The sequence below is a fragment of the Channa argus genome, chromosome 14, assembly GCF_033026475.1.
Source record: "Channa argus isolate prfri chromosome 14, Channa argus male v1.0, whole genome shotgun sequence".
In the NCBI taxonomy this organism is placed as follows: domain Eukaryota; kingdom Metazoa; phylum Chordata; class Actinopteri; order Anabantiformes; family Channidae; genus Channa; species Channa argus.
Window position 1 is genome coordinate 20,143,122 of NC_090210.1, and position 14,158 is coordinate 20,157,279.

The 14,158-nt window shown below is 39.1% G+C and overlaps 1 protein-coding gene across 5 annotated transcripts in view; it reads right to left on the reverse strand.

Moving 5' to 3' along the window:
* Positions 1–14,158, reverse strand: part of LOC137098239 (telomerase protein component 1-like) — a 40,479-nt gene that overhangs the window by 13,861 nt on the left and 12,460 nt on the right. For all 5 annotated transcript variants that reach the window (XM_067474268.1, XM_067474271.1, XM_067474267.1 and 2 more), the window contains exons 2-25: positions 12,620–13,101; positions 12,297–12,485; positions 12,013–12,162; positions 11,511–11,675; positions 11,292–11,429; positions 10,449–10,520; positions 10,073–10,191; positions 9,597–9,754; positions 9,035–9,144; positions 8,678–8,756; positions 7,714–7,906; positions 7,212–7,470; positions 6,955–7,107; positions 6,668–6,721; positions 5,256–5,377; positions 4,921–4,986; positions 4,523–4,666; positions 3,267–3,558; positions 2,714–2,835; positions 2,401–2,514; positions 2,077–2,191; positions 1,772–1,954; positions 366–553; positions 139–280 (exon numbers count right to left, since the gene is read on the reverse strand). In XM_067474268.1, coding sequence (XP_067330369.1) covers positions 139–280; positions 366–553; positions 1,772–1,954; positions 2,077–2,191; positions 2,401–2,514; positions 2,714–2,835; positions 3,267–3,558; positions 4,523–4,666; positions 4,921–4,986; positions 5,256–5,377; positions 6,668–6,721; positions 6,955–7,107; positions 7,212–7,470; positions 7,714–7,906; positions 8,678–8,756; positions 9,035–9,144; positions 9,597–9,754; positions 10,073–10,191; positions 10,449–10,520; positions 11,292–11,429; positions 11,511–11,675; positions 12,013–12,162; positions 12,297–12,485; positions 12,620–13,101 — 3,809 coding nt within the window. The remainder of the gene's footprint in view (positions 1–138; positions 281–365; positions 554–1,771; positions 1,955–2,076; positions 2,192–2,400; positions 2,515–2,713; positions 2,836–3,266; positions 3,559–4,522; positions 4,667–4,920; positions 4,987–5,255; positions 5,378–6,667; positions 6,722–6,954; positions 7,108–7,211; positions 7,471–7,713; positions 7,907–8,677; positions 8,757–9,034; positions 9,145–9,596; positions 9,755–10,072; positions 10,192–10,448; positions 10,521–11,291; positions 11,430–11,510; positions 11,676–12,012; positions 12,163–12,296; positions 12,486–12,619; positions 13,102–14,158) is intronic.

The window sequence follows — 14,158 nt, forward strand, 5'->3', positions numbered from 1 at the left end:
ATCAAATGGCAAGAATTGTTTTCAATACTTGATAGGAAAAAAAAAGCAGTTGGGTCGATCGACGAGCTAACAGCATAATGAAATCGTTTTTGTATAAGGCAGACTGTGACAGAACTCAGGTCTGTCTGGGTGGCCGACCTGTGGAAGTTGCTGTGGTATCCAGTCAGAGCTGAGCTGACCTCGGCCATCTTGGACAAGATCCACCCCATCAACTAGCAGAACCAGAGGTTTGTCCTTTTTCATGCCACTTAATGTGGAATGAAATTCTGAAAGTAACTCTCTGATAAGTGAAAAACATCTTGTTAGATTACAGAAAATTTAACGTACCTGTAAGTATTAACTAATTGTAAGAAAATAGAAATTACTTGAAAGAGTGGGGGAGAGGTGATTCCTTTCCAGCATCTTTTATCTTCCTGAACCACTGAACGAAGCAGCGAAGAAGGTTCCCCACAGAGCGAGCTGACTGGCTGGCAGCTGCAGAGTATGAGATGACATCACAAACCAGGTTTCTCTTCGACTTGACTCCAGTCCTGAGGGCGTCTGCCAGAGCGGCCTGAGTGAAGAGATACCATAAATACGGGTAGTTTAACATTTTTCCTTACCCAGGATTTTTGTTAAATGTTGTCCTTTCAAAGGTTTATGAGGCTGAAAAATACGTATAAGGAAATCAAATCTGAACTAAAGCTTTTTAGATAATACTTCACTGATCCCCTGAACAGGAAATTTAGGTGCCACAGCAGTAAAAATGACATAAGAGATTAAAATGATCAAAACAGAACAAATTTACAATATAGTGCAAAGACATTTCTATAATCATGTTGGCCCTGAAATAGACGGACAGCCTGGCCAGAGTGTACACGGTCTAAATCCCAGTGACACACTGAAACCCTAAAAAGGATAAGTGGTACGACTACTACTACTACTACTACTACTACTACTATTACTACTACTACTACTACTACTACTACTAATAATAATAATAATAGCAATAGACAAGTAGGGCGTTGAGATAAAGTAGATAAATTGAGTAAGTCACTGAGAAGCAATAACTACACCAAACTGACAGGTGCCTTTAAGCAAAGCAATCAGTCAAATCAGTCTGCAATCGGAATTTTGCTTGGAGTGAGCAGCTGGAGACCATCCAGTTTTACAACCCCAATTCCAAAAAGACGGGAAGATGTGTCCAACAATAGAACACAAACAACATATCAGATGTTGAAAGTGAGACATTTTTAACCATTTCATTGAAAATATGAGCTCATTTTGAATTTCATGGCAGCAAAACATGTCAAACAAGTTGGAAGAGGGGCAACAAAAGGCTGGAAAAGTAAGTGCCACAGAATATTTTCCATTAAATGTTAAAATGTTTCAGTTTCAACATCTGATATGTTGTCTATTTTCTATGGTGAATAAAATATGGGTTAATGAGATTTGTCATTGCATCTTGTTTTCACTTACGTTTTCACATCTTCCAAACTTTTTTTGGAAATTGGGTTGTAGTTCGGACTGTAGTTCTTTCATAACAAACGTTGTCCCAAATGCTTTTAATCATCGCAACTTTGTACAATGGTCTGAAAGAAGACAGTGAGTTGCACATGTGTGAGATCTCCATTGGAAAAATTATGATTCAGAGAATGTGGGGAATTATTTAAAAAATAATAATAATAATAATAATTTTGGAATGATGAAATGCGTCACTGAAAGTTGCACTTTGTGTTGACTTTAGGGGAACCTCTTGTGGCATTAGCTGATTTTCACTAGGACAACTTACCATGAAGACAGTTTTGCCCTCTCCAGGTCCTCCCTCCACCACCATCATGCCTCCTTTGCTCTGGACCTGCTCCACCATCTCCACAGCTCCAGAGAGCAGCTTCCCCCTACCGAAAAACTGTCTCTGCAGCGCCCCCTGGTGAACCTCCTGCTCAGTGACATCTGTTTCAGCCTCATCATCCTCCTGCCAGAAGAAGAACAATAATGGCGTGACTGTAATTTAGGTAAAAGTAAACATAAAATGGACAAAGAAATGCACTTTCAAAGGAGACAAAGGAGATTAACCAAGTCATCAGAGACACTAACTTCCACAAACTGCTGCACAGCCGTCCAAAGATCTTCCAGCACAGCCTTAGCAAAGACCTCCAGGTTTTTTAGATATGGCCTCCCATCCACAACACCTCCCCACTGACATGGGTAACTGGGACCAAAAATCCAAGAAAACAAACAAAACAAAAAAGGACTAGGGTTAGACTAGACTATGAATTTTGTTTTTTCATTTCAATATTTCAGAAATACATTTGTTATTACTCCTTAAATATATGTAGAAATAGTCTTTGGTTCCAGCTTTAATCCAAATAATGATATGAAAACCACAGCTTCACTGCTATTATGACTGACATGACTCACTTTTCAGTGACTTTAACATCACTGGCCCGGATAATGTTTTTCAGAGAGGTCATTTTTGACTCCGCCTCCTTTGATTCAGGAACAAAGTCTGATCTCCAGGCCACTGGAATTGATCTGAGAAATTTCAGAGGAAAGAAATTTAAACAAGTGCTGAATTTTTTTAGCTCTAAAACCAGTCTAATAAAACCCACAAATATTAATATTTATTATAAAATTATATATTATATGCATTAAACAAAGTTATTTTACAATAATATTACTCACTTAAACAAAGGAAGAATAGAGGTAAGACTTTAAATTGTGGACAACATACTTGGTGACGTTTGGATCTCTGAAGTAGCAGAACATTTGTTGGTGTGCTGTGTCTGGGTAAAGAGCCTGAAACTGCCGGATCTCCATCTCTGTGATCGACAGACCTGGTGGAGCCGACGCCAGCTAAAACACAAAACAAACAACATCTTTTTTTCAAAAAAGTAAAAGATATTGATTAACGACTATCAAGTTATTTGCATTTGTTTCACATTTCTGTCATTGCCTCCTGGCAGTACATGAGAATCATTGCTTATTGCACATTTAATTAATAACTAACTTTGGTCACCATATTTAAAGATGTGAAGAACAATGCAACCGCAATGGGACACAAGCTGGTGACCTAACGTGTAATGGGCAGTTTGTTATGGTCATAAATGTTAAATTTCACTCTCATGAGAAAAAGAAAAATATAGAGGTGTGTGTGCACGTGAATAATTTTCTTCTTGTGGAATGAACTCATATTATTCTTTAAGTCTTTACTTTTTGCTCATAATAAATGCATTAACATGATGTATTTAAACCGTACTCAGCACGTCTTCCACATCAAGTCTTACCCAGCTGTACTGTGGCAGATCCGGGAGAACAGGTCTGGGGGGCACCAGTCCATACCTCTCCCCCAGGATTCCTACCATCATCTGGCTGCGACAAACTTCTGACAGGCACAGCTCGGTGGCTCGGCCCGACTCCTCCTCTGTCACACCCCAACGCAGCTCCACCTCCTGCAGGTAGAGGGAGTGAGGTGCAGCGCGACGGCGAAGCTCTGGGAAGACGCTCCGCACCAACATGTCACGCTCGGCGTGCATGTCTCTGAAGGTGGAGGAGATGAAGACTCGCAAACCTCGCCATCTGAAGACAGAGGAAGGAGCTGATGATAGTGAGGAAAAGGCAGGAAAATGTCTTTTTCACAGAAAAATAACTAAAAGAAAAGTAAGTGTGAATATGACAATTGGAAATTTGCCTCCCAGGTTTCATATTCTACCACAGCACTTTTATATCTTTCTGAGCAATGGGGAAGTCACATGCTCCAGTGGCCATGAAATCTACTAAGGTACTTCAGACGACAAGTACCATCACAGCTTTAGAATTTTGGTACCAACATGGAACCAAAGTAGTGGTGTGATTCAATAGGCTACGATTCGTTACAGCTACATTTTTAATAATAGGTATTCAGTACAATTCAGGTGTTTGCATTGTCCACTGATGGAACCAAGTACATTTACACAAGTACAACAATTAGTTTTTCTAGTAGCTGTACTATTTTACTCAACTAACTCACTGAGAGCTATTGTACATTTTATTTCACTACATTTAATTAAGAGCTTTACTGTAGTTACTTAATAAATCAACTAATAAGTTATAATCCAACATTATGGATTATGGATTAATCACCTGTAAGAATATCTATCTATGTACTGGCTGTTGTAACATAAGAAATTACAGCTGTAAAGTATGAGATGACAAAATACTTAACTTCAACCTATGATAGGGGATTGGATCCTGCACAAACACAATTTTCTACCAAAGTTTGAACAGTGAGTCGTTTTTGTCCCCTGTCAATTCAATCTCATCAAATTAAATAGACACAGTCCTGATTGAGCTTTAAGGGATAAAATCTATATTACTTAATAATGTCTAAACATGTTTTTATCTATTAATCTTATAAAAAATATATATTTGAACGGGGGTCAGGATGCAGCGGGTCGCAGGCTCGAATCCCACCCCACCAGGTGTGGCTTTGCTCATATCATCTTAAACCCAGATAAAATGGGAGGGTTGCGGCAGGAAGAGCAGGGATTTTTGTAAAAATCACCTTAATTTTGGGCTGACTGGTACTGAGGTGACACTGTTTATCATCTGAGGATCTTTGGCTCCCTCTGGTGGCCGGATGTTGTACACTTTGTCCAAATGGTCCACATGGTCCAGCAGCCTGGAAGATCCCCGTTCTGCCACAAATCTAATCACATAATAAATTAAATATTAAAGGTTTAAATAAATATACATTTAGTGGCTTTCTTAAGAGTAACATGCAAAAAGTTTACAGTCTTTAGCACATTAAGCTAAACTAAGAGAGACAAGAATACTATCAAAATAATATACACAATGGATAAAAACTATTGTTTGGTATAGTAAATAAGTTTGCTTTACATTTTCATTGGGTTTAACATTTCTTCCCTTCACAAGTGAAAAGCTGTCAGATTGATATTTTACCTCAGGATTTGCTCACTGAAGCCAGCCAGTTTCACACAGTTCCTGTCACTGGGGTATTCTGGCTCACTGTGGCGAGGGATGGAAACAGTACATGCAAGACATGAGGAAAAACAGACAATTTTGTTTGTGGCAATAAATACTGTGGGTCTACCGTTCTGATCATGCTTGCAATTTTGCAGCCAACATTGGAAATACGTTGTCATACTTAAAAATAAGAAAAAAAGAAAGTTCTCCCAACTAACGTTATCAAAATAATTTGCCAAGCACACCCTGTAAATCATGCAAAAAGTAAATTAATACTTTCCAAAACACCTCTATAGCAGAAAAATAATTACCAATTTGACAAGAAGAGTTGCACAACAAGGCTTTTGTTGTTTATTTCTTTCTTGTAGCTACTTATGGCCCATTCAATAGTACGGCTGATGTAACTGTCAGTCACCAAAATGATGTTGTCCACCTGAGATTAAAAAAAAAAAAAAATAGCATAAAAGCTCAAAACTCACAAACAAGCACCTGGTAGGACAGAGTTGTCATTGCTACAGAGCAGTTCTGTTAAATAGCACTAATAGAGATCATCATAGCCAAAAATAACTTTTTTCAAGATAATCCTTTGTTCAGTGTGGTTAAATTGACAAAGTTCGTTTGTTACTAACAGACCAACACAAACTTATTTTGTGCAGTGTTTTATATTTTTGTCAAAGTGGGCTGTGAGGTAAAGCCTCTACACTGCATTACTGTACAATCGATTCACATGACTGTCTACTTTGAAACAGTTCTGCTTTTGTTATTACTTTACTGGTGCTTGTATGACGAAGCAGAGCTTCAAGCATCATTAACAAACCCAGAACAAACCTTATTTACACGGCCAGGTGCACATGGCAGGACAAATCAAAAATACACTGGCCGTTCAGACCTGAGAGGTTTTGACAATGTCCAAGTTGAAAAGTTTTACATATTCCCACCTCTGCTTCAGCTCAATAAAGTTCATTATAAAATGTGATTTATTTTAGGGTTTCAATGCTCGGTTTCCATTTCCATCACTTGTGGGAACAGTTCAAGCTCAAAAATGAAACACATACTGCTTTTGCCTGATCCTCAAATGTTTTTGGTTTTTTTTTTTGTCCTTTCGGCTTATCCCGTGAGTTCAGGGTCACCACAGTGGATCATTGTCCACATGTTGATTTGGTACAGTATTTACACCGGATGCTCTTCCTGACACAACCCTCCCCAATTTCTACCGGGCTTGGACCAGCACTGCACAGCTGGGGAGGAGAAGTGGCTGTTAGGGGTTCAGTGTCTTGCCCAGAGATACTTCAACATATAGCCGGGACCGGGGATCGAACTAGGACAACTGCCTTACAAACTGAGCTACAGCTGCCCCTACACTACACTACACTACTAGGAGTAATGTGACGTGCTTTTGCTATAACCTAAAAAAAACACATCTTCAAAAGACATGTGCCTCATCTGATCCGTTGTGATCAGATTGTTTTTTATTAAATCAGAAATAGAATATTCTCCTCGCTCTTATTTCTGCTATTAGCTCCTTGCAACAAGGTTGCCTTCTCACTGGATTAGCCCAAAGCATCAGTCCCCTGACTTTACGACTGTGTGCGCTGCCAAAACCCCTGTGAGGTAATTCTATGTTTTCTTGCTTGCTGTATATGTGATAGGGGGCAAGTAAATGATTTTTAAGATAACGTACTTGTAAAAATGAATTAACTACAGTATGTACAAATACACTAACCTTGTTTTGCTTGGTGAATATTCTGGGCAAGTCATTCTCTTCACGTGACCATTCCTGTAAAAGAGAAGCACTTATTTATAAAAATCCAATAACACAGATGGTTTTCTACCAGTATTCTACCAGTATAATTTGGCTAGTTTCATCCTTTGCACATTGACATTGTTTACATTCAAAGTTCTTAAATAGAATCACTTCTGGAAGTGATTTCTGGAACATCAGAGTTAGTTTGAGATAATAATAAAAAAAGAAAAGATGTTACCATAAGCATCAAAGAATACTATCCTGACCTTTATTTGCTTCATGACAACTCTGACATTTTCTATAAGGACGTCCGACTTCAACTCGACTTCTTTAATGTTATAATAATCCATTAGGCAGAGCTGACAATCTTCTGCACTGCTTCCAATCATTAGAGAGAGCAGAACGGCCACTTCTGTCATCTGAGAAGATATGAAAATGGAGAACAGATTGGAACCGATTCATATGTCAATGTCACATTTGTTCTGTTATTGCTAATAAGAAGAAAAAGCATATAGGCCCTTACAGAAGGAGTCAGCTTGTCGTCGCCCCCCTCTCGCTTTTTCTTCCTCCTCCTCTGATTCTCTTCTTCCTCTTCGTCATTTTCCTCAGGGTCTGGGGGGAGGCAAAAGTCTGGTTTCGCTTCGAAGGATGACATGGTTGTATTGATCAGGATGACCGTTCGTCCAGGGAGCGGGGGCACGTTGTAACGACAGGAGATCTGAACGGCTGTCTCCAGAGCTTTGCGGTAACGGTCCAGTAGATCAGTGGTGTAAAGGCGCTGACTGGTTGTACAGACAAACACAGTATGAGCGAGTATACTGTCACGTAAGTCCTGCAGATATCAGTTTGTTTTTGCTGTTTTTCGGTCCGACGAAATACACCTCCCTTTAGTGTGAGGTGCTATACATTGTGAATTCCCTAGGGTCACTTCCTGGGTTTTATTCACATAGTACCAAGAACCCTGATAACTATAAATCACATCAAACTGTAAGTAAAACACATGATTAAATAAATCATTCTCATACTTGGCCTTAAGCAGCTGGGCCTTCTTCATTCGGTATGTTCGATGGATAAAGGGCACTCCCAGTGTCACCTTAATCCTTGTCCTTGAGGTCGTCTCCCAGTCCAAACTATCGAAGCGCCTACTCTTGGGAATCTTCTTTAGGATGCCTTTCAAAATCTCTTTAAGAGGGGGAAGTGCTTGCTGTGAAGTAGTGGCTGAAGCATAAGAGGGTTAAGACGAGGTCATTTATGTGTCCTTTATTGCACATATACCCATGTAAACAGTCAACATTTGGTTTGGTTTGTCAGTCAGTATGGCTTGTAAACATGACAGTTATGTCCTATATATAGTCCTAATGTTGACATTATATATCTATATCTCTAATATCCTAATGCCCACCCACGCTGGGTGAAACCCTGCAGTCACACAACAGTGACACACAACAATTGTACATATATTTAGCTCAAACCTCATATCAGATTTTAGTCGCTGTGTGGGAATCTTACAAGCCTTTGTTCGAAGTGCACTGGGTTGCTGTGGAAGCAGGCTGGTCAAAACGCTAATTAAGGTCGTCTGGGCATCCGTCTCCCAGCAACCTCCCATTGGCAGACAGAGGACTGTGGTTTTAATCCGAGCGCAGACATTCAGCCACGTTATGAGGAAAGCTAACTTTGGCCTCTTGTATTTCTGATCGCATTCCTTTGGTCACTACCTAAAGTTCATGGTTAAGAGTTCAAAGGTAGATTGTAAAGAACCATCTTAAGGGAATAAAATATGGTCACCATCATGGAGTCAGTCTAGGATTATATAACAGAGAACCCAACAGCCTAAGTGCACTAAAGCTGTTCCTTACATTAGGCAATTGGTAGTGTTTTATAGGGACTTTGTATGAAGATAATTAGTAAATAAAACTTATTGTCGCTTTCTTTTTTTAACTTTACCATTAATGCCTAAAACTACTGCACAGCACATGTACTGTATCTCACCCAAAGCTTGAAGCTCCATGATGACTTTGTAGGCAGCGAGGAATCTGAAGGGAAACTGTCGACTCTGAATAACAGCTTTCTGTAAGCACATGAAAACAAGGCAGAAATTAATTAACTCTGCTGTAAAAGTTTATATGACAAAACAGATAAACATAGACTTATTCTGCCCGATTACATATTTTTATTCATTACTCACATTTTTCACGCTCACTCATTTTTCTTCTCATTTTAGGCCCCTCCCCTCCTGCCCTCCATTGTCCCTGCTTACCTGGCCGCTCTTCTAATCAATTTGAAGAACATATTTATATTATGCTTCTTTTTTTTTTTTTAAATGTAGTAAATAAAAGAAAATCTCACCTTATTGGTCAGGCTGCTGAGGATCTTCTTGTGATGGGCCTCGCTGATGCCCATAGTGATCATGTTCCTCAGGTTCCTCAGCATGGCCATGAATGGAAGAGACTTGTTATCTGTACAGTAAAGCAATGATGGTTAATGTGTGGGATCATGTTTGTCGCTCAGTATTTGTAGGTGTGTTTGTGAACGTGTACAGTACATGCATGTCTGGTAAAGTGTGTTGCACTGGCTGCACAACATGGCCCCATTGCCTAAAAGCGGAGAGTGCTACTTAAATGTATGATTTTGAAACCTAAATTTATATACTTACTTACTGATTAATTTTGCTTATCATATACATTTGGTTGGTGAGTAGTAACACATTTTCCTGTAGTGTGACAAACTTACTACTCATGTTTTATTATACTTTACACAGACTTTAAACAAGTATGAACACTTGTAAAATGAAGAGGAGACAAATATTTAAAAAAAAGAGCCTTCAGTCCAATTTTCATGGATGTATTAATGGAACAGCGGGACATTCTACAAATAGTTTTTTAAATTGTCTAGTATGTTTTCATCAGACCTATGAGTTTCTCCCAGGTGGCAGCCTTGTTGCCCTCCCGACTCAGCAGCCGTTCCCATGTCTCTGGCTCTTTGAGCTTCATTCTCTGCCCGGCTCTCTCCCTGTCCCACTCGCCCTTTAATCCACTGCGGGTGAAGGCCTTCACGTCAGCAGGATACCTACAAAAATCACAACCACACTGTTTTAAATAGAAGCTAGACACACCCAAAGACAGCACAATGACAAAGTTACCTGTTGCCTCTCCAAGAAGCTTTGCCATTAATTGTATTGTTCTTATTAACCTTGTCGTTGTTGTGCTTTTGTGGCTACTACAACAATGCAATTTCCCTTTTGGATTAGTACTCTCCATTTGCTAAATATTTTTTTATTGTTAATACCACTTATAGATAATAAATTAGGCATTAAAATGTGTGTTAATATTACTCAATTAAACCAGCCTATTAAGTAAAACTAAAATCATTGACTATAAATCTTACTTTTTTCCCAGAATGGCCATAACATGCTCAGCGGGTTCTTTGATGTGGAGTCTCTTGATCATTTTCTTAAAACTAAAATCACTCTGCTTTTTATCCACCACCTCTTTCTTGCCTTCTAGCTGCAGTAGAAAACACAAATAAATATTCCATATGCATCAAACATCTCTGCATCATAAAAGTAAAAACAAATATGAAATGTAAAGAACTTTGTTTCATAGTTTATTAAAGAATTAATATAATTCAGTTCTACAATCCACGCTACACTAAAAACCTAATATGCAGGAGATATGTAATATTATTGAATAAAATAAAGATGATCTATAAAAAATTTCAAAATCCTTACTTCATGGCACAAAAGAATAATATATTGACTTACAAACTTCTCAAGAATGGATACGTCTGCTCTGACCAGGTTCGCCCATTGTTTCAACTGCAGATCAGTTGGTTTCTGGAAATCAAAAATTACATTTAGAACAAAGGATAAAGTAAAGAAGAGACAACATTTGAAGAATGCATTTACTTAATTTAGAGAAATTAGAGTAGTCTGTTGATAATTCCATCTCCATGAATATAAAAATGCAAATCGCCCTCCTTTGTTATCATAATTAGACACAAATTATTAAACTTCAAGTCCTTTTTGTAGGGCCGGTAAATTGGTATAATTTTTTTTCTCGTATAAGAATTCTAAACAACAGTCACATTCAAGTCTACAAGCAATTTAAAGTCACTAAATACTGTGAGATGCATGTCTTTGGACTTGCAACATGCAAACTCCATTTAAATTTAAATGCCATCAATATTATTTATATAATTTTTCAATTTTGTTTACATATTATGGGTTTGCATATTATAGATTTGCATCCTGCTTTACATTTTATTTACATATTGATGTTTATTTTATCTACTTTGTCTATGTGATGTCTTATATGTTTTAATATTTCGATGGTGGATTTACCAAAGTGCAAGAGCAACAAGTGCTAATTAAGAAGGAATAAATCCATCAGTAACAAAGAGCTTTGTGTTGAGTATTTTCTTGGAGGAAGTGATGCTGAATAATAAGGTTGAAAAATACAGAATGTATTTACTTGTATTGATTAATCATTCACTGACTAATCAAAATGAATCTTCCCTAATTAAGATAAGATGCCAAAAACCTTTGAAACCTTTGAGTTATTTATAAGGCAAAACATAAAGGAGACACAGTTGACTGCTTCTGTACCTTCCCTTTGCGTCTGTTGCGGTTGTGTTTACAGCGGTGTTTGCGTGTGTTGTATTTGGCCAGTTGATACTCGCTGAACTGCTTGAACTTGTCAGCCATTGCCTTCTTTAGGCACGTCGGCAGGGTGCGGCTAAAGCACTGCAAACAGACAAACGTGGCGTTTACACAAAAAGGACTATCTGAGATTCCACCATACAGCAGACGCTCACTAAAGCTTACCGTGCTATATATTCTCACTACTTCCAGCCAATCAGAGGGCAGGTGGACAGCGGCACAGAAGTATCTGCGGACATGAGACTTGGTGCTTGGCTGATTGGCAGCCAGAGCCAATAAAAAGTTTGCTGTGATGCGGATGTTTAACTCCTGTCGAGTGTAAACTGCCACCTGGATGGGAAAGACAGAATAAACCCCCTTTTCTAAAATTTTACAGAGACATTAAACAACAAAAAGCAATGCAACATTTGTATTGGATCACCCAAAGTTATACTATAAAGTTTATTCCCAACTAATCCATGATAACAAGTCAGTGAAGGCTATTTAATTGTGCAGAATCATGTCATGTCTTACTAAAAGATCTAAAAATATTTCTATTTTCAATTCATTCTTGTGATTTCTATATTAATGTTTTACTTAATCAGTTAAACACAGTAAAGCCCCAGTAGGATACAAATGTAATTTTTTTAAATTCGAATTCCATCAAGTTTGGGATGTATGTACACACCTTGAGAAGAAACTGTGGGTTATAGACAGAAATTTCCTTTGCCAGGTTCATGATCCTGGTCCAAACACTATTTTCAGAGTCCCAGTCCTTCTGGCCTGGAGCTGTGGTCTTAAGGACCAGGGAGCAACACACTGCATTCAACAGGAGATACTAAAAGAAAGACAGTATTTGTAAGTATCTGTTCATAACCCAGAGGATTTATAATCACTTTAAATGAAACACAAAAAAGCACAAAGAATTGTAACATGTTATCTCTGATACAAAGAAATGATTTTTGTTTCTACCTTTTTATCCTTCAGCTCCTCTTCAATATTTTCCTTTTCATTAAGAATCTCAGAAAACTCTGGTCTAATGACCATAGTTTGTTCTATTTCTTGGTTGGCCAACACTGTTTCAAGAACAGGCATTTCTATAGCTGAGCCAGCATCATTCTCCTTCTCTTTGGACCAAACATTGTCCTCCTCAGAAGGCTCCTGATGCAGAAGACATCACATTAAAATGTAATGCAGCCAAATGAGATGCAAAGGGTGAATTAGTCAAATATTTAAAGTATATTAGTAGCTGAGGTAAAACAAGAAATTTATCATATGAATAATATTTCATATACCACACTTGTTTCTTCAAAAGATGGCTGCATGACTTCAGATATTTCCTCTCTGCCTTTGTCTCCTCCATCATCCTTCTTCTGTTTTTCACCCAGGCCACGATGGGAAAATGAAGAGGGTTGAGCAAATTTACTATGCAGAGCACTGCTGGCCAGGTAGGTGGGAAGCACAGAGGCTTTGGGGATAGAAGAAGTCATGGAAGAAGTGAAAAGGGGTGAAACATTGTTTAGAAGCTGGTTGTGGGTAGAGAGGAGGGGAGAGGTGAGGGCAGGTGATGAGGGGGAGAGTAGATTGGATGAGGTGGAAGACAGCCAAGTGGGCTGGAGAGAGGAGCAGGAAGGAGGCTGCACTGCACATCGTATGTGTTGGCTCATCAAGAAACTATTATCCAGACTTTGAGGATTGAAGCTGGAAGACAAACTTCTCCCACATGTAGCTTGCTGCATCTTCTCTCCCTGGGCCTGTGAAGGCACCGCCCTCATGTCTGTAGAGAAACATCAATCAAGGGGTCAAATGCTGTTGGACATTTGAATGTCTTGGCCTAATTGATCACATCTTTCTGTGACAGCATAAACTATTGAGAGAAGCAGTTCAGCAGCATTCCTTCAAATGTCAGAACAAACATTGACCCCCGTAGGGACAAGCCTAACTTAGTTGCTCCCGGTGAGTGTTGGCCAGTTGCATAGCAGCTCCCCCTTCGGTGTATGAGTGTGTGTGGTTGTGAGTGAGAATGGGTGAATGAGAAGCAGTGTAAAGTGCTTTGAGTACCGATAGGTAGAAAAGCGCTATATAGGTGCAGCCCGTTCACTAATTACATGCAATAGTAAATAACTATACCTTTTTACGGAGGAAGAAAAGTCAGTTACTTTTAATTTCAATAATTTAAGTAAGTAGAAATCATTTACTTACTTTGATTAAGTAGTAATTGTCAATTTAGTAGTTATACTTTCACTAGACCCCTTTTGATTTGTATGTTTGTACATCAGTAAAATATTTGAGTACTTCATCCATAAGCTGCTACAGATCAGAATTTGAGTTGTGCTGGAAGATCTTTCTTGACATGTATTCAAATAAACTTGTATACCAGGGGTCAACAACATGGTGCCCATGGGCACCAGGTAGCCCGCAAGGACCACATGAGTAGGCCATGGGCCTGTTCTAAAAATAGCACCACTTACCAATGAGCTGCATCTAATATTTTTGTTGTTCATTTTCAAAAAGGTTGGTGACCCCTGTTCTATACTATGTGGAGTTAAATTATGTAGGGAGCCTGATGAGTCGGTGGTCCTCCATAGGGCTGGGAAGCAAAAGGCAGAGGGCTCCCATTCCACCAGTTGGCCCCCAGGTCACCAGGTGTGGCGGCCAACAGGTGTGGCCCCGCCCACCGCCAGGTATAGCCCCGCCCATCGCCAGGTGTTGCCCCAATCAGCCTGACACGGATCGTCGTGGGAGACCCCCGAAGGGACAAGCCGAAAGGCGTCGGAGTTAAATTACGTAGAGTATTTATAGAAAAGTCGCCGCATAACCCCATTTTTGAATTG